The 27,495-nt window shown below is 45.4% G+C and overlaps 1 protein-coding gene across 1 annotated transcript in view; it reads right to left on the bottom strand.

The window, feature by feature from the left end:
• Nucleotides 1-22,063, bottom strand: part of T265_01101 (hypothetical protein) — a gene marked incomplete at both ends in the record, with an annotated part of 68,509 nt that extends 46,446 nt beyond the window's left edge. The window contains one exon of the mRNA XM_009165044.1: nucleotides 21,911-22,063. Within this exon, the coding sequence (XP_009163308.1) occupies nucleotides 21,911-22,063 (153 nt within the window). The remainder of the gene's footprint in view (nucleotides 1-21,910) is intronic.
• Nucleotides 22,064-27,495: the final 5,432 nt, after the last annotated feature.

Raw genomic sequence — 27,495 nt, 5'->3', positions numbered from 1 at the left:
TTGAAAACGACAATAAGTGGAGCATAATAATTCTAGAATCTTTCGCTAGGGTTGCAAGGCGAAGGCATAAACTTCTGTACAATCATCCCAGACCAGTTTGAAATTATAACCAGTGCTCAGAGAGAAAAAAATCCAAATTTATGCGTTCCTTTCCACGAGAGGTTACCAGTCCATGAATCGAACAGTGTTGGACCACGTGATGTGAACTGGATAATGGAAGGATAGATGATACATTGTACTGTCTGCTATCGGTCCATATTAGCATTTCAGAGGAGCCAGAATATCTTGAGACGTGCGTTGCAGACGAGCGAAAAGTCCTCGACACCTGAAGTGACTGATAACAAGGTGAGCGAGGGGTCGCCTTTTGCGTCTTTTCGTTCATATTGTGTGTAAAGGGACTTAGTATAAGTCGGCTGTCTTGAAGTACGTAGCTTCGCACTTAGTACTCAATAACTATCAAAATATGTATTGAGGAATCACTCTGGTTTCTGGAAGAGAACTGCTCCGAGTGGTGAGTGAAGAAATGCCCCTGGTAAACCCGATTCGACCAGGGCATTCGTGCCCACAATCTGCACAGGTTTATGTGACTTTGGGTATACTTGACAAAGTACGTCTTTTTTGATGATCTGTTTGCTCTCAAGCATTAAATTGCCCCGCAATTCCGAATTCTTCAAGCCTGCATGGATAATACTTCACTGGGCAACTTTATCGATCGCCAGATTCCCTCAAAATGAAGAATAAGGTGTGTTCAATCAGCAATAAATCTGCCGATTGTCACCAAACTTTTTCGAAAACGAAGATTAAGGTGATTCGAACTTGTCTGAGATATCTGGTATTAAGGAAAGACTCAACCGAACCTCAGCCGCCTCATGTTCTCTTTAGGACGACACCCAGACTTCGTCGCATAGTTTCATGAAGGAAAGTTCTTCGTAACTCATGTGCTTCATCAGATGGACACCCAACACGATTTCTAAGCAATTCTGTATGAAACGACTGAAAACTGATCATCATATGAGTACTCAGGTGTCAAGAGGGAGAATAAAATGCATGTTATCAGTTGCGTGTCAGATCTGTGCTAAGAAACTGGCCACTGAATGTAACTGCCTGGCCCTACGGAGTCGAATTCAGAGAAGCAGTGTAGGTGAGTCTGAAAGACAAAACTATTTTTCACCCCGCAGTCTGGTTGCAATAATTCGCTGTCCCTCTACGACAAACCTGAGAATTAGAAAGACGATAGCGCCTTTTGCGCTATACTGTCCATTACCAGTGACAATGATCATGTATCAAGCTAACAGTCTGAGTTGCTGACCATTCATAGAGAACAAATGCACGGTTGTTTTAATCGCGAGCTAACTATATAAATATGAACAAACGCGATGACGTGTGAGAAAGTATTGTATAAAATAAAGGCATAGGAATATTGTGAGGTTTGTGGGATGTGTATTGTTCACACATTCACATCACTCTCGTTTGAATCGTCGTCCTTCTGTCCTGGCGAAATTATTCGTATCGGTGATGTGTTGGGCATACTAATCACATCGTTCAAGTGCGAACTCGTTCACCCGTTCGGACGTGAGAATTCAGATGCGTCCAACGTGCGCTGGTGGAATAGTGGTAACACGTTCGTCTCGCATGCCAGCTGTCCGGAGTTCAAACCCCGGCATGGCCATTGTATATGCACTGCTGATGAGCTCTAATGAGAGCGAAAATCGAGTCCAGTGCTTCCCTTTGGTGTGTATTCACTAGAATAATTACGCCAGGACGGGAAGACGACTGTTCAAACGAGAGTGATGTGAATGTGAATAGAAATATCTTCCGTAGGTCTGTGTAAGTAATTAAATTAGTTCGGAAGGTTACAGTGTGCTTCCTGACCTGTCGGTCATCGACAAAATGACGCACTGATCGAGTGTGAACGCGCTTCTCGGATGTACCAGTCTGGGTGCGTTGACTGTCTGCGGGGCGGGGTAGTGCTAAACCCCATATACTTCCTACAACATACAACCCAAGTTCCGATCCCGGATATATCATGCCGATGAACTCTAAAAAGAGTTAAAAGTTGAATTTTATTGCCGGAATAAGCGCACTAAGACAGACGGAGAACTCTTTCGGTTTCACATAACTAAGTTAAGATCCGCCTTACCTGATTATTTGGTTAACGTACGAATATTGTGTATTTTTTCTTTCGGCGTCTCGTGTCCCATGCAAGGAAAAGCTTCCCTTTTGCTTGTCTTACATAGTGGCGAGGGTCTTTTTGATTAACTGGGGAAAGCCCAACCAAGCGGCGAATTGAGGCGTAAAAACAACGCAGTACGATAGCCTGGAAGCACAAAAATCCTGGTCCGACTGCTCTAGCCTGACCGTCAGGCGCTGCAGTCACGTGAGTATTAGTCTTGGTGTAAGTCAGTCAACTTGGCTGAAAATGCATGACCGAACGATTGGTCAAAGAAGTCACGTGACCGTATCATTTTTGTATCGACTTGTGGAGATCACAACCACCACTGCTTCGGTTGTTTTCCGAACACGGGATGAACATCTTTTGCACATTTTCGACTCATTTTTTGATCAGTGAGTGTTTGATCCACCTCTAGTTGAAATCACCAGAGCCACTGTCGAGAATTGATGGTTAATCCGTCTGGCCGAGAATTTCGACCATAGTTTCTAGGGCAAAAGAGATAGGCCATACGACAGTGACCAGATTCGAGGTCACAGAATTTATCAAAGCTCCGTTGATGTGTCATTTGCACATCCACAAAAAGTTTCTCGAGAATTGATGGTTAATCCGTCTGGCCGAGAATTTCGACCATAGTTTCTAGGGCAAAAGAGATAGGCCATACGACAGTGACCAGATTCGAGGTCACAGAATTTATCAAAGCTCCGTTGATGTGTCATTTGCACATCCACAGAAAAGTTTCTGGCGTCAAGATTACTCACAAGGCTTTCAAGCAAAATTGAAGGAATCCCCCTACAACATGAAGTTCGAAACACAAATGAACCCGATGTGCGTAACAGTGCTTGATGGAGGAGCGCTTTACTGTTGCTTTGTGTTCACCAGATTCATCTTACCTAAAAAAAAATTCAGAATCAGAATCGTGCAACCTGTGCCTGGTCACGGAAATACTTGTCAGTTCAACAAGTCCTCCACATGATTCAGGAAAATCGGTTCCAGGGGCTGCGGACCGTTTTATGGAGACAGCTGATACATTCTAGTCATCCGTACCAGTTTGTGCCTCGCAGAAGTAAAAGAAACCGCATAAAATCAGTTAGTGAAATGAGCTGCTGTTAAAATTTGATGCAAGAAGAATTGCCTTCCACTGAAATCTTGGATAAATAATTTTGAAGGCTCGAGGAACGCCAGGATGCTCATAATTTCTAGAAAAATACCTGAACTATGTGAACACGTTCATGGATACTCTTTCAGTGTCTAACGGCCATGCCACGGGAAGAAACCAAGAGGGCTGAGATACTGCCAAGCTGCCCAAGCTTAGACGGGAGCGTTCGAGGTACTCGGATTGACTTCGAATCACTGAGCTTCGGGTCAGTATGTCCGCTCCTCAACCACTGAGCTATCTCGGGCTCAAACACAAAAACTGCGCCGGGCAAAATGTGGCCTATCGAAAATACACAAACACTTGCTAGTACGATGAATGTTGTTCATCTAAACTCATTCTGATTTCTCACGAAATAATGGAAAGTCAATAAACTGTTCCATCGCATTTTGAAGCAATCACATGACATTTTGCGCTGAGAAAAACAATATGTTTACAGGTGTTGTGTGAAAGAAAATACACAAAGTTATCGGAAATACAGCGCAAACATTTCCGTGTCCAGAATCGACTTGGAGCACGAATTCAAACAATAGAAATATTTGGATCATCGCGCGTTCTTTCGAAAGAATCTGAAGCTTTCGAGAAACCACCGAATGGACGCATCTAAAGTAGGTGTGATCTACGTTGAGAAACAAATAACGCCGTTGTATTTGGACGTATTGGAATTTCGGCGTACAGTTCGCTGAAATGGATAGTCCGCACAAGTTGGTTGGCAGATAATTATTTCACTGTGGTGAAATAATAATATAAGTGTGTACTACAATTCTAGTATCAGTCATATGCCCAGTTTGAGTGTTGTTCAGACAGACTGTACGGCATTGAATTGCCGTTACCACTGCGGGTTAACCTAACAGAGGAAGTATGCCATTGTTCCGATATACCATCGTCTTCTTTAGTTTCAACAGTTAAGTACTGTCGAACCAAATCGATTTGATGCGGCCAGCAGCGCTTCAGGACCGATACGTCTGCTTTGTAATGGACACCAGAAATGAAGATGGTTAGAACCACTGATCGGGAGTTCTTACGAGGATTTCGTGATTATGCAATGCCGGCGAACATCCGGCATCATCCACTCCGTTGGCTCAGTCATGCGCTATGCATGCCGAAACGTTGTCTACCGAGATGATGAGTGTTTCCCGTGTCTCATTCAGAATAGCGCACACCGCGGTGTCATCATCGCCGTCATCACCATCATCGACAGCGTGAACACCGATGTCATGCGTCGATGATGATGATGATGATGACACCACGAGGGGCTACCGTATGCCTTGGGAGACGTGGTTGAAAGAGAACACGAAGAGTTTGGGTGGTGCTAGTGCGGTCCGCCTTACATAATAGGATCCACGTAACCTCCACCCCGCGCGAGAAATGGCGACTGATCGATGTCAGAAGTGTTCGGGCCGTCGGTGTCTCACCTGATTGTCTGATTGAGCGCTCGTAGGTAAAGGCACCACAGAATGCTTGCGATAGTACAGCATCAGATCCCTCACTCACTCGCATTTTTATCTTCTTTTCACTTAAAGGCTTCAAATATGATTAGCTGAATTAATTAGCTGTACGGCAGTGAAGCATCCATTTCAGTACTGATTTGCTGCCTCCAGTGACGAGGATGATAAGAACGGTGCAGTCGACCAGGTTGTGACACTTAGAGGCCACTTTTCTACAATGACGTTGCTACATACGTTAGAGAACAATCTTAGGAGTACGAAGCAAAGATCGGAACACGATGCAGTCGGTAGTGTTTCTTCGCTCTAGCTAATAATAATGTCGGTCAGCGCTGTTGTGCCCTCCGCGGGCGGGATGGAAAGTGCACCGCCTGAACCTGATGCCTATCGGCGCTTCAAGAGTATTTCGAGATTTGTTCCATCTACTGCTTGGTCCCAAAATCCAACTTCATTGCATCCATCGTCTCTAAACACCGTGATGCAGGAAGCCAGCTGAATCCCCCCTCAAACTGTTCGACCCACTTCTCCGAATGGTGTTTTCCAAGTAGAGTACTATGCCTTGTCTCATTGACTGCGCCATTGAAAACAGTCTTGCTGTGGCCAATCGGCCAAATCAGCCGACACCGAGTAAAAGTATCTGCGATAGAGATGTTCCGTTTCACCTTCTGGTCCTCTGCTATTCACCAGCACTCCCTATCGTGCTTCGGATCGTTCCGCAGTAATCCACAGCCACCACCATGTGCACTTCATAGACTACACAAAATGTAAAACGTTAAGTTTCATGCGCACGGTTGGTTTAACCTGTACGCCTGGATCAAAGCTTTGCCCGGCTTTCTGAAAACGCCATGTAATATCATCATCAGCTGTAAGAACCGCGTACTTGTCGTACAGTGATTCTAGCCACTACAGTTTCTTTCATCGATGATTTGGGGAGATAAGGTAGATATCGGCGCACTGGAGGCGGCGGCTGATAGAATTGGTGTGCAAAGCAGTGTTGTCAGTGGACAGCAGAGTTGACACAGATGGTTCGCTGCCGTACAACCACAAAGTTTCCCTAATTACAGTGAAAGCCTGAAATTGAACAGAAAAGATACGGAGAACACCAGTCTCCTAGACGGCGTTTCGGTATGTGTATCACTTAGTCGAGCCACCGCAGTCGATCCTGTGGGATGTTTCTCACAACTGAAGTGCCTGCTACACAAAAAAGTACCCGTTTTCTAATTACCTCTTTACTAACTCGTTGACGCCTTCCGACACCAACATCGATGTCAGGCATCAATGATAAGAAATCCGTGGACGTTTCGCAATATCTGTCCGCAAAAGCCGTGTCGCGCAACATTACAACTACACAGCATTTACAGTTGCCTAGTACAAGTAACCCTTAAGACCCAGTGATATGTCATCTTGATGTCACAAGTGACGTCATAAGTCCAACGAATTGCCAACAAGTGACGCGAATTAGCGAAAGGGGTTCTGGCCTTTGGATGCGTGCAGGGGTTCTGACCTCTGAGATGCGTGCACTGACTTCACCAGACACATTTCTATCATAGCCAGAGGTATGTAAAATTCTCCACAATCTCCACTGGTTAAGGGACTGCACTTCATGAAGCATGACTCTGCACTTTCAATGTGCTTGGTGCATGCCGTAGGATGGTATCTTGGTGATCAGTTTATTCACCGGAGTGTGCGCTGTGCTTTACCTCCAAAAATGAAGGCCATGTCGCCTGCGTACTCCAGATGGACACGGTTCTCACTAGAAAAGATTTAAACACTGAGGTTTCGGAGACCCTCCAGCATTCTTCTCATCATTTCACCAATGATGAAGTCGGACAAGAACGTATTCAGTGAACTTTCTTGTATGACACTACTTCTTGCATGGAAGCTTTCATAGTGCTCACTATGCGCTCTCAAACTAGATTGATGCAACCATAGCCACATCTCATTTTACACAACTTTTGCGCCTGCACATACTACTCAAAACGAGCTGACAATAACTCACTTCTCGCATACCACTTGATTGCCTGACAGGTATGCATCGAAGGGTCACGACAGCTCAACACTCATATTTTTATTTTTTATCATAATGTACAAACAGGGGAGTGTGATTGGTTTAGAAGTTGAAAGAAACGGAGGCAGAAAAGAAGTTTTGCAACATCCGCGGCTGCTTCAGTTGTTTCATGCAAGAGACCCTCAGAAACCTCTAAGAAACCCAGATTTTAAAAGACTACCATCACCGCTTTATTATAAGACAAAAGTATAAACGTTTGGACCGAACAGTTTTAGCCGTATTATATCTGGACTGTCAGTCTGTATCAGGGAACTTCATTCTACAAAACAAACGAGCATGTCCCCTTATTCAAACTTCATAGAATCTCTTGTCCCGATGAACATCTACGGGTTCTGCTTACATACAACAGCTAATTCCCTACTCTCTCTACGACTTCTTCATTTGTGTCTACGTGGGAGAAAGAACACATCTGAGACAATCATAGCGGGTCGATAGTGACAGCCATTTTTCAAAGGGAGCGTATATACTACAGGTGTCAGCCTGATTCCTCTTGTAACGAACGTTCCAGCGTCACTGACCACCATCTTATCTCACAGGTACGCAAAACTCCAAGCCACGAGCAACAAATGAGAGATGCCACATTGATCACAACTTCACACTCCATAGGGTTTCGGAACAACATAGTTTGTGTACGTGACCAATACGCCCAGTATCTCATCGCTTGGAGGGCGTGTTGCATTTTGCGAACCAGTAGAAGCTGTTAGCCATTGCTGCTCTACATAGAAATCCATGGAAACCAGCCAACTTTTCGACCAAGAATTTATGGAGGAAAAGTTTGAGTGAATGGGGACTGCCCGAAGACACCCAAAAATAAAGCATTGTACGAAAAAACAACAAATTATTCGGCTTTCGATCAAGTTTTCTGTCGACAAAGTAATGATGCACAACCTTCGGGTTCTTTAGACCTTTGACGTTCAGATCGTTTATCATCATCATCATCATCATCATCATTATCATCATCATCATCATCATCATCATCATCATCATCATCATCATCATCATCATCATCGTCATCATCATCATCATCATCATCATCATCATTGTCAGCTTTAATAACCGCGTACCTGTCATACAGTGGTTATAGCTGCCGCACTTTCGTTCACCGATGACTGGGGGATAGGTAGCTGCGCATTACAGGCGGTGCTTAAATCCAGCACTGTCAGTGGGCTGTCAATTAAAGGGGTTGGAAAAGGAGCCATGCATTGAGGGTGATTGCTTGGATGCCGTGCTTGGATGCACGAGCGCCATTGAGGGCGCGACTGGGTTATGTCTGACAATGTTTCTAACCATTGATAGGCCCGTCTTGGGGTCCCCATTGAGGAAGACGGAAATGACCAGCGCAGCTGAGTTTTCTGCTAATGGCGAGAATTGTACCAACTTGAGGCGTGCAGACGTGAGCGCCACCCAACTATCTGCAGACCATCATTTTCAGATCAAAGGTTGACAACCCTGAGGTCCATTTGAGCCCGCAGGTATGAATTGCTCTCCTTAAGCTTAAGCACGCTAGGCGCATAGCTGTTTCAGTAATAATTACAACAGTCCAGCGCAGTTACTCATACGCACCGGTAATTATGATAGAATGAATTAGAACTCCACTGGAAGCCCCCGTCGTGCATACGCCGCGGTAATTGGTGGAGATTTTTTTAAGTACTCGGCTCTAGTGACATTGGTCCAACTATGGCAACGTGTTGTTTCCACTGTTCTTTCGATGGAGTATCTGAAGACTACTCGTTATTTCCAGGTGCGGCTAGATCTCTAACGAAGCGATATTCTGACTTCTCGACGGTGCGGAAAGGCCAGGAAGAGTTATCTACAAAATTAATCCTTAGAATTTACAGAGATCTGCCGGACCGACTTTATTAACCCGGTGGACAAGTGGAAATGAGCTAAGCTCAGCCAAACTTACTGTCGATAAAGTGGGTCTCTACCATCTCCACAGCATGCGTCTGTATACAAAAACTGGGCTAATTGTGCTACTCGTCGCCGTGACTGGGCTGCCGCAATCCGAAACACTCGTAGGTCTTCTCGCTAGCAAGCGAGGAACAGTCACCGCAAAACCAAATCAAGACAACGTTGTTCTCATATTTCAGGTATAACGGAAAACGTAGACGCTACTAGGTAAACGAGCCTTCGCCATATCATCTTCTGGTATGCGCCTTCAGGACACAAATTGTATTCACGCTTCATCAGCATGCCTATAGGAAATTAAAACGAACCAAAGAGTTCCACATGCGTGGATAGCTGCGTCAGCTCCGACGAATTTGAGTAATAATCTCATTACCTCAGAGGATCGAACAACGTTGAAAATCATTGTGCTTGCATCTTGAATTCTCGTTTCTCAGACACAGCACACATCAGTGCCAAGCGAGTCTGGTGTGAGTGCAAGAGCAGCTTGTTGTCCTGCTTGCTTCAGAGTGCGAACATTGAAAGCGGCCAGATAGAGTGGGTGTCGAGGCTTGAGGACTGATCTGGAGATTCCTGAAGATGTCGGCGCCATGTGACGAGCAGACGCTGCACGCAAAACCGATGCATGACGAACGGAGTCATCAGTCCTAAGTGCTGGGCCTACAAGGAGAGAGTTAGAAATCACCAAAATGAGGCTGTGTTATTGTATGATTTCGAAATATGCTCTACGCAGGTGGACGATATTAGTCTCCTTGCGTTTGCTTTGAACATTATTAGAAACTGTTACATGCCACTTTTCGCGAATGAACGATGTCATGAACAAAGCTAGCGTTAACTGGAATCAACAGACCGTCGAATGGTTCGTCAGTTAACACTACTTTGTTTCACGGAAGCTGTTTCCTGAAGAAGACTGAATCGGCTCCAAGGTTGTCTAAATTCGCTGTTTTCTAAGCAGCACGGTAAGCAACAAAAACCACACACTAAGTTGGTCAGTTCCTTTTTCACGGTTTGACCCCACAGGCCAGCTTCGGACGAACTAGTTCAACACCGGTCGTTAGTGTAGGCAGTCATATTTCCAGCTATCCTCTGGCACGATGGTGCCAGCATGAGTAGGTCGGGGGCGACAGGGTAAGGCTGGGTAGTTCAGCGCCTTGATTGCGGAGTATTCTTACAAGTAATTGTGATATTTGCATATCTGGGGCGGTGTGGGAGGCACAGAGTGATATAATAGCTTCCCCTGAACCCCCATTGAATATCCTGTAGTTCCGAAGTACTTTGAGTAGTATCCTTAGGCCTTCGAAGGTCGGCAGTTCAGAGGTAAAAAATCTCACAGACGTCTGTTAGTATGGACTGAATGATCGCGGTGTGCAGACAGTTTTGTTGAAATGCTGATTTCCGAGGGTTTCGTACGTACTCAAGGCCGACGATCCTATTGGTAGTGCTTATTGATACTCAAGAAAATCCACTGAGGGCGCGCTACAGCATCTAGCTAGTCGCGGCGCTGAAACGCACTAAGGAAAGTTGCTAGCCTTACCGAACATTGAAGCTTAAAGCGAACGCCATAGTCTCATCCACATACACAAGAATGTGGACATCCGTGCCTGCTAGGAAGCACCACACTTTCACAACCTCCCTTATTGGCTTTATGTACCCATCTGTAGCGGTATCATAAAACGACGTAGGGTGAATAATTGGCCGACTAAACTACTTCCTGAGCGCAAGTATCCCAGATCCGCGACAGCCTCAGCACTCTTAGATAACACAGTAGCGATATTGCAAAGGTTTTGGCAGAAATATCTACAGGAATGATGCCCTTATGGTTATAACACGCTGTCGCGTTTTTGGTATCGCCTAACACATGTGCACATGGTTTGCATCAAAAAGACATCAAGCACCGTAATCTGAAATGAATAGGCCATGTGGTAAGCGTGTCGAAATAGGATTTACTTAAACTGAGGCTGACGTATACATCTTTTTTAGAATAGCACAAACTGCTTGCGGATGGGGATGACTTGGTCACCACCACCATCATCATCATCATCAAACACATCATTGCTGACACCGATGCTTCACTGCCGTACAACCATAAGGTTTGCCTAATTATATGTAAAGCCCTAGAGTGAAAAGAGAAAAAGAGTGGGTGAGGGAGGGCCCTAGTGCTGGCCTATGTCAAGCATTCTGAGCTGCCTACACCTGCAAGAGCTCACTCATACAATCTGGAAAGAAACTGACGGCAAGCATGCCACTTAAATTGATTAGCCACCATTTCTTGCAAAGTCTGCAGCCAAGCAGAGGTGGAGTCACGGGGACCCTATCTTGGAAACCGTACAAAATAACAACACCCAAACTCTTCGTGATCCCTTTTACGCCCTTCTGCCAAATCATGCGCTGTCCATCTCGCGGTTTGCGCCATTCCGAAGGACGCACGGAGAAAAACACTCATCTCGATAGACGGTGTTTCGGCATGTGCAGCACCATCGTAAGCGGTGGTGCTATATGTTTTTCCCCATTTAGGTACCTGATGCACAACCCACTACCCATTTTCTAAGCCCCTCGTTACTAATACACTGACGCCATTCAAAACCAGCCACGCTTCTGAGGCATCGATGGTCAAAAATCTGAAGACGCCTCACATCATCTGTCTGCAGAAGCCATGTCTCATACCCATACAACAACACAGCCCTTACTGGAGCCTGGTACGCGCGACACTTGAGACCCAGTGATAACTTTCTGGCGCCACAGGTGACACAACGTTAAGATTCGTACACTGACTTCATCAGACACAGTTCCGGTTGAGCCAATACAACTACCGAGGAGTGTAAACTTTTCCACAATCTCCAGTAATTCTCCTCGAATTGCAAGGGGCACGTTCGGAGACTGTATGTCCTGAAGCATGACTTTGCACTCTGAAGGCGCAAGGTGCATGCCGAAAGATGGTATGTTGGTGGTCAGTTTACTTAACAGGGCCTGTGCCCCGCTTTGATCTTCAAAGATGAGGGCAATGTCATCTGCGTGCTCCAGATCGACAAACCTCTCATCAGCAGCAATTTGAATACAGCTTTTCAGGAAGAGATCCTCATGTTTCTTCATGCATTTGACTGGGGAAGTTGCGGAGTATGACAATGGTTTCCTGTTATGAGCTCGTGTTTGATGGTCAGAGTTTACGGGTAGTTATAAACTATGCAAGCACCAGACCTGACCCACTCTAAGTTGTAGCCTGCAGAACAGGTTTCGTTGTTTAGTGTGGCAGCAAAGCTTCAACATCAACACCAATACCACTGACTTTGATGGCAGTAAACATGACGACCCCAAGAGACTCGAAAAACCAGAGCAGTGACCGCATACCGTGGCAAGCGTAAGTACTGAATACATGGATCCGTTAAAGATGGTAAAATAAACCTGCATAGTTTAGCCTGAAGATATTCCATTAACACATAAACTGCTACACTTTTCAGTACCACTTGATTGTGATGGGCACTAGTTCACAATTCCGTACCGTCAATAACAGTGATACTAGAAAAGATCAGTTGTGCTGTATAATCATGTGGGCTTATTTACATAAAGCTATGTGGTGACAAAGAAAGGACCAGAACAGGTGCCTAGCGCAAATCTACGCCGAATACCTAATCATCCTGCAACAAAACTCATACAGGGGGAGTCAATAACATCTGATAACTCACTTCGTCACTTTCAAAAAATTCAATGATATATACTTTCGCTACGCTTCTGTGACAGCCACCAGATTCGACTGCTTGCTTGAAAGTCATTTCACTTAACCACAAGGACTTTTATATAAATCATTACTAGAGTAGAATATCAGTTTTTAACTTCTAGAGGGCGAGATGGATCAGTGGTTAAAGAGCGAATTTACTGACCGGAAGGTCCGTGGTTCGAACCGACCCTCCCGACTTCCCCTGCCTAGCCTTGGGCAACCTGGCAGTATCCCAGCCCTCGTGCAACCTTTGGGTGGCATGGTGGCTAGGCACCGAAAGGGTGCTGCAGCTGAACGAATGTCTCTAGCCACACCTTGAATTCAGTAGTAGTCATAATGGTGGGATGGCTTCTCCTATCTAGGCTCGGGCAACCTGGCTCTATCCTAGCCCTCGTGCTTCCTTCCAGTGGCATAGCAGCTAGGCACCGAAAGGGTGTTACAGCTGAACGATTTGTGTTTACTTTTTAGCTTAATGGTTCATGTTATAACCCACAGCTAGTAAGATCTCTGATAAGGACTCCAACTCCACGACACTTAAACGCCAAGTCTCCTTCTCGAGATTAGACCCTAAAATGTGGGCTAACGTATGAGACCATTACCTTCGCAAAACAGAAAAAGGACCAGTCTGTTCATGGCCTCCTGGCCTGTTCTGGTTGTATATGCAACACAAGAGGTGCAGTAGTCAACGTCCTTCAGGGTCGAAGCTTTGCCCACCGTCGTACTGAATGTGGTGGCTTCTAGCATATTCGCATGAATTTATTCAAGGTTCATCACATGTCACCTCACAGAGCTTCATCATGCACAGTCCCTAATGCTATTTTTCTATCCACGACTGCAATGCCTTCTGTGTCGCCATCATGTCTAAGGCGGTATCTGTCGTCGAATGACTAGGTGGCTACTCAAGAAGCACCATCTCGGTCTTATCGTTTGTCGCGACGTGTTTATCTGACCATCATTTGTTGGTTTTTCTCCTCAACTTTTTGTCTCCTGGTTTGACTTCCAAAGTATAGTAACCCGTGTATGACCAGCTGGTCAATTTTTTACTCACCCGGGGGTCTGGACCTCTAACCTCACTCCACCTTGCTTCTACCGACCCCATCCCGTGACCGCTTGACAAGTGTTAAACGGAGGCAATGAATTTGTTGTGTCAGTCCACAGGTTAGTTTCGCCAGATAAACCGCCAGGCAGATATCGGCATCAGCACTAGACTTCTGATTATCATACAATCATGAAGAACGCTTTAATCAATGGTCTCAAGGAAAATCAGGAATGAATGGAACAGGCCCCATTTTCATGCAAAGCAATCAAGTAAAAGGTGTCCGCCGTTTGAAACAGTAAGGCGAGAAATCAATTTGAGCACTACATCGGCGCAAGATGTTGCGAATGTGGATAGACCAACGGCATTGGCAGTCTTCAGCCAAAAACAGTTCAGCATGGAAAGTCAAACAAACTTCGTGTAAAAGAGAGGGCCAATGTAAGGGCGACAATGTAAGCAATATTTTGATCCGTTAGGTTCCTTTTCACTCGAAATTTCACGTGCACCCCGTTCATGAAGGTAAAAAACTTTAATTCAACCAAACTGATAGTATTTCTTTTCATTTTACAAAGATACCACATTACGTGTCCCTCTCGAACCTTCCGCCGGCAAGGGTTCAAAGTAAAGGTGACGCCCCTTTGTAGACGGTAGTTTCACATAAGTATGAGATGCCCCAACTACCCGAGCATGCCGGTGCAATGACTGCTTTGTTTTGGAATACCTCCTTATGTAAAACATTCCTGCACGTACAGTGCAGCCGCCTGACTCCTGCGATTCTGCGAAAGCGTTGAGATTGAAAGTTTGGAGGCAGTTAAATTCTTCAGACAAAGTTTCACGACCGTAGAACAAAACTCATCTTACGATTACTAGAGTTGGTCAAACCACAACCTGACAACGAAGTATAAAATCCATTATCAGCAAACTCAGCTGTGCTGATCATTGCCTGGATGGGGACTCCGAGACGGTATTGGGACATTGCCAGACATGGCCCGGTGGCGCCCTCAATGGCGCTCATGCATCCAAGCTACTGCTTTCAATGCATAGCCCACTTCCCGATTCACCCGCTTAGCAGTCTACTGACAGTGCTGTATTTACGCACTAATTTATCAGCTCCCGCCTCCAATTCGCAGTTACCTACCCTAACTCCACAAATCGTCGGTGAACAAAATTGTGGCAGCTGCAATCGCTGTACGACAAGTGCGCGGTTATTACAGCTAACAATGCTGATGAAGATCATCTTGGAGACACAGCCCTTCAACTTCAGTGCAATTCGTTTCTGACGTCATACATGCTGTAGATTTGCAAACATTCCTCGAGGCGTTTCACTGTGCGCATCAACTTTATCTGCTACAATGCACTTGTGGCTCATGCAGCTGGCAAGATATATAGACAACTGATGGCCAAAAGCTCTTTATTTTCAAGTCACAAAGAAGCACAAGATGAGCAAAGATCCTCAAGAAAGGAAGTTGAAAAACACATGCCCAATCAGAAGACCATTCCCGACAATCACTGAGAAATCATCTTGACCCCGCTATAATCAGGGTTTTTAGTTGCATTTACTGCATCCGCTTACGAAGGCTCGTAATAACAGGACTCGAGAACAGCGAGCAGGACTGCGAGAGGACAGAATCTGTGTCAGCCACAGTTTCATACTCAGTCAAATATTGAAGCAAAATTTTTATAGGGGCTCTACCATCTTGGTGTTCCTTAACTTCAAGAGCACGTTCGACTCGGCTAGTTCCTTTCGACATGCTTGAGCAGCAGGGCATGCCAAAGACTTTCATAACTATCATGCGCTGTTTTCAGTTACATACCTGTAGGTGCACGAGAGTATATGAGGTGCTCTCCAAAAAGCTTTTCTACAAGTGGTAGCTTAGGACAGTGGCGACCACTCCCTCAGTATTGTTTTGATATGGTCTGTTTGCTATTACTGTTATAATGAGGCGAAAATTGGAAAGCCACTAAAATCCTGTAGTTCAGATCTCACTGGCAGATGATCTTATCGACATGGAATGCGCAGAAAACATTTTTATTTTTTAAAAGTGCAGGAAGCAGGAAGACCACTAGAAAAATCGACCAAGATCATTCTATGTATGCGTGTGCTTTGCCTTACAAAGCTCAAAGCCATGCTGCGGGACGTTCGAAATTTGAACATGCCTATAAGAAATCGATAATTGACATTCTAAATTGTGAAACACTAGACATATCTCGGAAGTCGCATTAGCTCTGATGGTGGTTTGACAGACGAGACTAACGCACAAATCTCAAAGACGTTTACTCGTGACATCAAGAAGATATATTATAAAATTTCATAGAGTGTGTACACCGGATTGCAGGGCGGGCGGTTGTTGAACAGTTACCAGACCAGGCCATGTCTGGCATAGGTTCTGAAATATCCTCAGGCGTTTAATCATTTAGGATTACTGCAGAAATCGGCTGGAACCAGCGATTCTGAAATGGGGTTATTTTTAATGAAGTAGACGGCACTCCAATCAACTAATACGCCCAGTACCGCGAGCTAATGTGGCTAGGCCGTTTTCTGTACTTAATTTAGAGCGGCGAAAGCCAAGCGGTGGCTAGAATTTGAAATGTCAGAAAGAAATGAGTGACGTTACAAAAAAGTGTGGATGTCGTTGGTATTGTTTGCACCTGAAGCTCACTGTGCTTGGCTAAACGTACCAAACAAAATGGTGGCTAGCCGATGTGAACGACATTCTTGCTGTCATATCTTACCCAGATTGTCTAACTGAGTGTTGAAGGCATGGATATTTTGATGATCTTTTATCTAGCCCTAGGTACCTTCTTCTCTCGCTCTTTTCTTCTTCTTTCTAATATAAGGCTTTATTCGTTTGACGAATCACGAGAGTTCTCATTTGGCGTGGCCATCATAACAATAACTACGTTGCCATTGTTAGCTTTGGTTATATAAATCAGCCAGTCTTTCTCCACTGAATTCATTGTTTATAGGTAACCGATTCTCAAGTAAGCAACAATACGTGGGCTTCAACCAACCGTCGAATATCACAATTACCACAACTTTTAGATTTTTCATTTTTGTGGCCTATGAGGAGTTCACGGAATGCTTCGTAGGGTTTTATCAACAAATATAACCTTAATTTGGTTTACATGCACTGCATACTTGTGAGTTCACAGAAAACGTGCGGAATACTTACAATATCTAAATGTGCAGCATTGGCAATCGCACGAGCGGCCGGCTGTAGACTTGTTATAGTAACCCATTACATTTTTATTTAATCGAACTTATGGAGTGTTCCACACTGAATCACATTAATGCAAGTAAAATGCAATACAAAAGACGAGAGACTCACCCCTACGAGCGCGGCCATCACAAACAGAACTTCAACTACCGCCTGTGTAACCACCGCCTAATTTGCGTATTGCGATACGTTTAAACACAATGAAACATCCTGCCCACAAGGGGGCCGATCGCGGCGAACTCAACTTTAAAGAAATCATCGAACCAGTAGAAAAGTTGTTATCTAGTAGTTTGGCTTAATCTAAGCCCACTCGCTTGAACGCCCCTTCTTGGGGCGCGCAGTATTCGCACAATAGAACTGAAGTTTCGAGAGCTATGACGTGTCCCTGAGGGACTAAAGCAATCGAACAGTTGGGTTCGGAGTACAAGTCCAAACTTTTGAGCTCCATTTAGGGATCCCGAGATCTTACATATGCTAAGAAATTATTCTATCGTACTTTTCCGCAAAAATATGCGTGTATAATAGGATGGTCTTCGGTCTGAACACCTACGCAACCGAATGCGACACTTTGCAGCAAATGATCTCACTCTGATCGTAAACGATGGCAGCTAAGAGTGACTGATGCGCCCCATCTTTGCAGTGTATCTTTCTTTTGCCTCCATTATAACATCACTTATTTTTCCAGTTGCATAAATGTTTTTTGTTTGAATACAAAAACGCGCACTTAGATAATTTCACGCGCTACAAAGCGTGGTCATGTGCTTCGACTCTCTCTTCTGATTTCGCCCGCGCCTACGGCGGTCATTCGCCGGTCTCATATCCTAGAACTGGTATCACAAAATTTCAGACTATCTTCGGAATCCATAGGTGAGAACTGTTAAGCTGAAGGCCTCTGGACAACCATAATTGGATAATTGTTTATTCGCTTAGCTGGGCCGACGACGAACTATTTCAAACAGAATAGTTCTTAGTGATTGTTAATTCAACCAACGCTATTCTTTTCGTTTCGTTGCCAAACACTCTTTTAAAGTAGCTTTTTTGGGTAACCAGACCTGGTTAGCATTTTCACTGAGTGATCGCTCAGGATCTATCGCCCCTTTCCCCTCGCTTTGTCGAAACGGATTATGCGTCGGTCGAGCGCTAGCGCTCTGATTTGATTTTTCTGGCAACGATGGGTGTGGTGCCAATAATCACACAGTCGTTCATTGTAGGTAAAAAACGGTTAAGTGTTACATCTGTGAATAAAGTTTCACCCTCCCTTGGTATATATTATATGTTATATGTTCAAACTTGAGAGACTAAAGGCGGAAATAGCACAAAGGCCGAATACATTCATCGGAGACAATCGTCCCAATGGAGGTTTGAACTTGAAACGAGAGTCTGTCATCCGTGCTTTGTTGCCCTTCAGTTGTTTCCATATCGCGTGCTCTGTGGTTGTCAACCTTCGTGCATAGAAGTAACGTAGGATGCTCCAGAACACCCCATGATGAATGCATCCGGTGGTTCTACTCCGTCTCAATGGTAGAATGTTCGCCTTTCATACTTCTGCACGAGCCAACTCAGCGCGCCGGAACCTTTTATTATGGCAGGGCTATGGCTGCTAGTCCTACTTGCTGTTGGAACCGCCGCTGGAATTAGCAAATTTCATCCATCACGACGTCATTCCTTTTACCAGTTGCATGCATCAAAAGTCAGGTGGGGGTAGAAAGTTTCCTTGACTTATGCGGCTATCCTTTTAATTCTGCGAGGCACTAATCTAGACAAACAGCAGGACGAAATGTATTTAGGCTCTCTGCAGGTTGTCGTTGGCCATGTGGTATGTATGTTATTAGGGCTGAGGTGCATGTTTAAAGATACCACAGCATACCTTCATCGTTGGACATATTTGCGGTCACTGAAACCTACACTGCCACCTCTTCCTGTGAATAGCTCCCATTTGGTACTCCTCGTCTATCATCTCCACGGCATAGTAAGCGTTTGGCTGGTAGAGACAGATGTTTCACAGGGGCATTCAAAGCCGGAGGTCCACCATTCTTGCACTTACGGCAAAAATAACGAAGAGCCCATATTTAGCATCCAGGGGATAACTGCATCGAAGCAGGCCACTCAGAAAAATTGGTTGTCTGTGATGCATCATCCACTGAAGGGCATCGGACCAACTCGAAGGCCGCTTTCTGGCAAGACGTGCTGCTCAAAGCTCTTAGTCAGTTCTTTGTGGCAACGCTTAGTTGTAATCTAAGCGACTCCCAGAACAGTTTCCAACTAATAAATTCAAAACGAAATCAGGCCACCAGGTGAAAGTCACTCCTGGTATTTGGAGCGCATAAAACTGGCCATAAACTGTGCCAACCTATTCAATGACGTTATGTATTTTAGAAACGCGTTCCGAGTGCTCGATTTTCTTTTGGTCAGCTGCCGTTTCGCCACGGACGGCGTTGTAAAAAGATTTGCTCGCCTCATGTTTTGAATAAGGTAACAAGAAGCGACTACGACGTGGCTTTTTTGCTCTCATTATCACAAACAGAGTGAACGATTGTTGATAAGAATGTATTCAGCATACTAATCTCATATGATTCAATTTGTTAGTTTTGAGAGCTCGTCGGATATGTATCACCGACTGTATCATGACTGCCAAACGCACGCATGCATGCGGCACAAATGTCCAGTTTTTAATCCTCTGACGCCCCCTCGGGGACGAGAGATAAAAAACTGAACCAAATTACTTTCCATTGAGAGTTTCTCAGAGTTTGGGCCATTAGTTTGCTGAGATGGAACAGTGGTTGACCAGAAACACGGTAGAAATATGCGCAGGTACATAAGAAAATAAATCAACCCGAAATCAAGTTCAACAACGGAATATAATCTTATGGACTTCTTCGGTGTGGGCGTATAGACAAGTAAGTATAAAATATTTGCACTAGTGTTTTGCCTCATCTCTTTGGAGTGAGTTAGTTGGCACAAAAAACATAAGTCTGATTTATGCACCATTCATTGGTGCTGAACTGCACAGGAGGTTGGATACTTGGTTACATTGGTTGCAGTTAACAGTACTATTGAAGCCAAAGGCGGATAGATTCTAACCATGACTGTCAATAACGTTTAGTTTGCTTGATGTTTACGTCCGCTTTTCGCTATATTTCAATCGTTTCTCCACCCATTATTCTATCGTTGCTTTTGCCGTCACTTGAACACGTCTGGCCTAATTCTCCAAAACGGCCGCAAGATGGAAAAAGTCGTTTAGAATATTCACGTCATCATGATTCGCACATCAGAAAATCATCAGCTTGTCAATCGGCGAAACTACCCCACGTCTGATGACCATATAAGTAAAAAAAGTGGGTACACATGCACATTTTAACGGGCGCAAGAAAACGGTTGCGTACATTTTGGTCCTGTTTATAAAATCAAGCTTGGATGCGAACAAGCAACGACCGGTAGCAGCGGATCTTCACACAAAAGTGCCTGATTTCCACCGATTTCGTCACACGAATTAACTAACGTGCAATATTCCTCGCTGTCGTTGCGATAGCTCAATCAGTTACGAATGGTCTGTGTGGACATGGAAACAAGAATCTTTCGCAACAACGAACATCACCTGCGCTGTTGTTCAGGTTATGTTACTCCGGGTATTCCGTTTACATAGGTAGTTTAAAACTGTTCCACGTTGCAAATTGTGGGTAGCGAGCTCGAGGGTCCATAACTGGGTGAGAGACTGAGGACCATGGTTAGTGCACTATTTTTACGGTTTCACATTGGTTTGCAAAAGCAGCTGCGATATAGCGAAAGAGAAGCCCTTGCTTAGGTAGACACCGTGCTAAGCGGGACTAGTATTCGGTGTGAATTAAACTCGGAGTTTGCCGGTCCGGCAACTATGTGGCGACGTGTCGCTTTCATCGGATCATGACGACGGAACTAAGATGTTCGTTGCGTTTGTCTGGTACATTTCGGTGGAATAACGAGGGACTAGATCTCCAGGCTTTTGTGCGGAACAGCGCAGAAACAATCCTAAAGGCGCTGGCTTTGCAAGCGTAACATGGCGTCTGGGAACACAGTGAGGCATAAAAAAGCATCACAGGTGAGACAAGCAACTGAGTTGAGTGAACTCGCTGACCCGATGCTGAAAAATTCTTGACGAGGTAATTCAACCGGGGATTTTACGGAGATTCAAAGATTGACAAACAAACCGTTTAGTACCAACCAAAGGGATCAAACCTACGGTGTTGCAACGTCATATATGTTTAAAATTACGTCCAATCTTGAATGACTGCCTTCCAGGTTAACAATTCAAATGAACCGCCCCAACTGGTGGAATTGAACTCTATTTCAGTTTTGCAAGACATCCATATTTTCCGTTTTCCTTACCGCGCAAATCGTTTCACCGCTTTGATTATACTATTTTTGTACCAAAACCTTGGGCAGCTATATATTGTTTTAATTCATGAGTCTGAGACGCGGTTTTGGTCACGCGTTGACTGTTGATCCATATCGGCTTTGATTGCTTTTTAGAGTACCTCACCGTTTGTCGAAAACCGTTGAGGTTTGTAATTTTGCATTCCGTGTAACTGTTTTCATTTTTATAGCACAGCACATTTGCGTAGCCATTTTTTCGGAGTTTTACCGGTTTGGTTGCTAACCTTGGTGCTCGTTGCTCAAGAATTCGAAACGGTCGTTGCATACGGTACTCCTGTCTATCCAGCCCTAATGCTATTCAAAGATGCGCATGAAATTGTCTCTGCCCGTTTCCAGAGAGGGACGGGCCCTTGGCGGAATTTATATTTCCTCAACCTCACGTAATATATAAGCTCTTGTGCCACGCCGTAAAGCACCTTGCCGAAATCTCCATATCTACTGGCCATTCTATGCTTTTAAGCACAGGCCACCCTCCTTTCGGTTTTTCGGTTGTCAAATCGCGGACAGCACACATGCTTGCCTGTATCCCTGGAAGCATGATGCAGACATTTAGCACGAATAGGCTTTTGCTGTGTCACCAAAATCCAGGTGCATGATGCGGGTACGACAGTTGGGTGCAATTCATTATGAGCACCTCGGGTACACCCAGTATCCGTTGGTCAGGTGGCAGGTGTGCTGTTCGCCCAGCTTGGAATTTTGCTTGCCAAGTCCAGCGATAAGCTCAACGGCCGTCTTATCGAATGCCAGAACGCGGGACAAGTTTATTCCTCATACAGTACCAGCTACAAACTTTGGGCGATTCGGCAGCCTCCTCGGCTGGTGTGCTGATGCTGGCAGTCCAAGATTTGCAGGCATTAGTTATTTTGCTTGGTTCACATCCAACTTGGTATACATCCGACTTTTCGCCCCCATAGTAACTGGCACTGGTAGGTGCGCAAGTCATTCTGTATTTATTATATCCAGTTGTGTACCAAATGTTTTCCTTCTGAATCAGAAAAAGTTAAATTTCATCAAAAATCACCGCCTCTCCCGTCTAATGTAAAATGCTTATGTTTAGTTGCGAAGATTGGAGAATTCAATGCGAATGCGGTCCACTTTCGTCCAGAGGACGCAAATCTGGGTGGCATAACTCCCTAAGATAATGGAGAGCGTCCGTTGCCTTTTTTGCTGTTTGTTTCAAAGTGGTTGGTGCCGTCGAACCTTATGACTTCCTACAAACCCTTAAGCAACTACGGGAGACCCATGGGGTTTCTTATCTCTCCAAGCTTAGTAGATTCTTCGAGTGAACCGTAATCTATGGCTGATCTCCTCTGGGCAGCACACTGAAAGCAGAGAGCAGAGAGGAATCAGTCAAGCAGGGATCACCCGCTAGTTTGTGTGCTGACTACGTAGTGAAGGCTTATAAAAAAAACCTCCCGTGAGCTGTGTCGTATGTGAAGGAATGTCCGGGTGTGTTTTACAAAAAAGGGTTAGACGCCCACCGGCATAATAATTATAATAGGTTTATCTCCCAATTTGTAGCGAACATGCCTATTGCAACTTGAAATTGCAACTTGAACGCGGCAGGCAACAACCGCTTGCCCAACTTAATGTAGGGGTTGGTCTCAGATTGAAAACAGCACTACTCGCGTCCAACGGGCCTTAGACCTAATATTTTCAGAGGAGCGTCGTCCGGTTACGGCCGCAGTTGGTCCATGGTTTCCTGGTAGCGATCACCGCGTCTTTTTGTGCAACGCGGTCAGCTATATCCAAACTATCCCTTTGAGTCCCTCCCTCTCTTTCCCGTCTTTAATCCCTATGTTTTGCTGGATTTTTCATCCCTGCTGGCCTCCCGATACTGGAATGACTTCTTTCTATCGACAAGCTCACAACGATTAGTGTTATCGTCTACCAAAACTGTTGACCTCTTTACCTTGCTTCTCCCATTAACAGTTTTCTCCCTGGTATCTTTCGGCATGGCCTTTTACTCTTTTTCCATGGAGCTCCGCTACCTGCTCTGCAACCCAAACGCTGTCTCGGTACCCATCGCGGTACGCCCCATCCTCTTATTCTCACGTAACCTTACCTGGTCCTACTTCGCCTACTGATTCGAGAACCCTTGATTTCCCTGTCTCTACTCCATTCCATACTGACCTCCCTGGGCTTGTCAAATTCTTGCTAGCCACATTACCCACCTCCCCCGATCCCGCTAGCAATCTTTCTGTCGTTCTAATCAACACCCGCTCTCTCTCTTACCTAAATTGCACTACATCCAAGCTATCTCCACTATAGCTCGTCCAACCTTCATTTGCATCACAGAGACGTGGCTCTCTCCTAGCACACCTGATGCCCTTATCTCCATTCCGGGATACACTATCTTCTGTTCTGATCGTTCCCACCGCCATGGAGGCGGCTGCCTCATATAAGCCAGAACTAAAATGGAAGTCTCCACCATTGACGATCCACTAATGGCGGACACTCCAGACTCTGTTTGGCTTTCTGCCTGTCGGGCTAATCCACCGTTCATCCTCGGGTGTTTGTACATGTCCCCCCCACACTCCATTAGCTCGATTAATCGTCTATCTACGGTTCTTTCTCACACTCAAGATCTACCTCACCGGAACAAACTAATTGTTGAGGCTCTCAACCTTCCTGAGATTGCCTAGTCTCAACAAAACTCCCCTTTGCGCATTTCGCCCCTGCTTACCCAACTTAATGTCGAAGGCTGGTCCCAGCTTGTAAGGCAACCAACACGCGGTACCCACACCCTGGACATTGCCCCGGTCAACGGCTATCTGTGTCCCACCGCTGCAGTTGGTCGGAAGTTTCCTGACAGCGACCATTGTATTGAAACTTGCGCCTTCAGCTACTCTTTCTCCCTTAACCTATTTCATCCTTTCCCCAGGCATCCTTGAAGCCTTTGCAATCTCACTGTAATACCATAATCATGCCCGGCAGTATGCTACCCACTAGTTGGGAATAAATATTATTTTTATTATTACTAAGTCCTCGGACGAGTTCTTTCTCTCTGGTGACACACAAAGCGCAGCTAACATCTTTTACAGCAACTTACTATCATCAGTATATCTAGTTGCTCCCACACGAGCCTCCTATGCTTCTGGTTGTCATCCAGCCACATGACTACCCGCTACACGCCATAAACTTAGGAAGTATCGTAGGCTCTTCCTTGAATATCATGATCTCTCCCTCCTTATTGTAATCAACAAACTTATGACTGATATTACCACGGCCAAACTCGACCTTGAAAAGCGTGAGGAATCGACCGCCGTAGCCCATTTTCTACAGCCTCGGATGCTTGGGCGCCTCTTTCGCCGGCGTTGCTTCTCAAATTCATCTGCAGTTTCAAATAGTGTGGCCGCGGACGGAAAACCTCTCTCTGACCCTGCTGAGATTGTGGAATCCCTAAACTCCTACTTTGCCAGCTGCTATGTTCCCTCCCCATCGACTCTATCTACTTATTGCTCCCCACCTGGCTATGAAGTGGCCACATCTGCTAACGAGACAAGCCTCAACCTCTGCACACTCTCTGTTACTTTGTCTGACGTAACTTCGTCTCTCGCCCGCCTTAGTAACTCCAGTTTCCCAGGCACTGACGACATCCCTTCACTTATATTAAAAGCTGGTGGCCCGGACGTCCCCGCCCTCATCCTTAATCTCTTCAATATCTCCCATATCACCGGCACAGTCCCTAGTCAGTGGAAGCACCTACGATTGTCCCACACTATAAGGCAGGTCCACGAACTGCTCTAGCCAGCTATCGTGGCATCCACCATACCTGCCTACTCCTTCGTACCCTAGAGCGCCTCATCAAAGTTCCTGTCATGGACTACCTGCTCGCCACCAAAACCCTTAGCAATCGGCAGTATGAGTTTATGGCACGGCGGTCAGCTAATACATGCCAGGTTGATTTCTTCAATCATATTTCGTCCGCCTACGACATCGGACTGTGTATTATCCTTATCTACGTTGATATTCGCAAGGCATTCGACCAAGTTCCCCACGATGCACTCCTCAACAAATTACGAACCGCGGGGATCGGTGGCCCCCTACTGTGATGGTTCGCCTCTTACCTCACCGGTAGAACCCAAGCCAACAAAATCAGGGATCTCTGCTCCTCAGCCATCCCCATTACCAGTGGAGTTATTTAGGGTAGTGTGCTTGGCCCCCTACTGTTTTTAATATACGTTATTAACGTCACCGACTCGATCACCCATGGCTCCCCTTTTCTGTTTGCTGATAATGTTAAGATAGCCTGCACGTTTAAGGCCAGTGATTCTGCTTCTACCCTGGCTGACATTCAGTTTGACGTAAACTCTTTATCACTCTGGCCTTCCAATTACTGTCTTTCGCTGTTCCAAAATGCTAAGCCCTGTCATATCGATTCCAAATTCCTCCTGGGACGCTTACCCTTACCGGACTCTCCATTGTCTTCCCGAAGTGAGAGACCTAGGCCTTAGGTATTCCTGTACATTTAGTTTTAATCAACATGTAAGGTACAGAGCGGTTAAAGCTCGCAAGCTCTGCGCTTACATTCGCCGATCCTTCCATAATAAATCCTGTTCAGTTGACATTTTTAAACAATTTGTAGGACACATTCTTGAATCCAGCCCTGAATTCGCCTCACAGTTTTCACAGACATGTTGAACTGCTGTGGAGAATGTGCAGCGCTCGTTTACTTAGTCCCTGTTTCCGGTGTCATCCACATTACCGTATCGTCTTCGCTGCTAATCACTTGAGCTGGATCCATTATGGCTAAGGCGCATCAGGCTGAATCTAGGCCTTCTGCATCGTTCAATCTACCAGTGGGCTTACATAGCTGACTGGTGCTCTGAATTTTCCTCCCGTACTCCCTATAATATCCGTTTACTCTCACCGTCGACATGTCGAACTGTCTTTAGACAAAACATTTTCCTGTGCCTTTATTCTAGACTATGGAACAAGCTCCCCTTCATATCCGTACTATCTCATCTCACGTTGGCTTTCGAAAGGCCATCGATTCTTACCTTTCTGTTGAGGGAGCTGAGCGCCTTTTTGCGCCTCAGCTTACACTAGATACTTTTTTGAAATAGGCTCCAAGCCCTTCTAATCTGCGCACCCACCCTGACTGTCCTGTTATTAGGTCCTAGAACTTACAATTACCAGCCTGAAACCCTTAGCATTAATCCGCTAGTGCGACAACTACCCTCCCAAGCGTTCTTATCTATAACTCGCCACTCTATCTCTCTCATGCCCGTCTCCACTGAGCTGGTGGCATATCCCTCCTCCGACCTTAAGCTTTTGTACCCAGCCCAATTATTCCTGGTTCTTCAAGCCTAGTCCCATACCTGAGTACCTCTGTTAGCTCTATTTAATGTCCGGTGCTTTCCTTTGACTGGATTTAGCTAACCTCGGCCAAACTAAAGCCTCAGTTCCACGCTGTTCCGAACCATTCTGCATCCCCTGAATACGCGCATCGCACATATCAAATGGTGAGTCTGAAGATGCGCTATGAATGAAATACTTGTTTGGCCCCACAGCCCAATCACTCACACATACACATAGCACTGGTGCACCTCTACTTGACAGAGTGGTTCACACCAACGCTTCGTTTTCGTTTAGCCGTAGTACACAGGCCATGAACATCTCCATTCTACCCCCATTGCCCAAAAGGTAGTTGATGGTTCGTTTGCTCTCGCGACTAGCCCCTTCCAGTGGCTGTTTGCTGTTCGATTGTTCGAAATGACTGAGCCGTTTTACTGGCCTGGCTTTCCTCCCGACCGGATAAAATATCTGGTACCTGGAGTTATTTATTAATGCACAAACCGCGCTTATGCATGCTTGAATGGTTTTCCACCTCGCAGATCTGGTAGCATGCACGAGGGATGAAAACATCGTATGGTGGACGGATACGCCCTACATGGAGGGTTGCCCTGTTACGTTGCACCATGGTGCGTTCGTATACTCGCCACCCCTCCAGTAGTACGGGTGTATCGTTCATCGCCGGTGGTTCTGAGCCTGGCCTTTAATTCAGGAAAACCAAAAAAGAGGAGCGTTGCTGTTTGTCTGTAGCTGGATTAGCCTTGTTCCGGTTGTCACTTGTCCCACAACATCAAGAAATACAAGCGGACGACATCTGTCCTCCCGTTTGTTCCAAAAAATAATAAAACAAGAATATTTAAAAAAACATTCATGCATGGGGCAGCTTGAGAGAACCTGTGTGGCTCACGGCTAACGTCGACATGCAAGGTATTGCCACTTTCGTCTTAGTGGGGTCACGCCACTCCTAGTCCACTTCATCACCCAAACATAGCACACGTTCTTCCCTCTTGTCATCTAGAGCGATCATATGCACAAAATGCTAATAACTTATGATTTCCTGATTACAAGCAGTCACAG

Source organism: Opisthorchis viverrini (genome assembly GCF_000715545.1).
Source record: "Opisthorchis viverrini unplaced genomic scaffold opera_v5_11, whole genome shotgun sequence".
Lineage (NCBI taxonomy): Eukaryota > Metazoa > Platyhelminthes > Trematoda > Opisthorchiida > Opisthorchiidae > Opisthorchis > Opisthorchis viverrini.
This window is presented reverse-complemented; position numbering and strand designations above follow the sequence as displayed.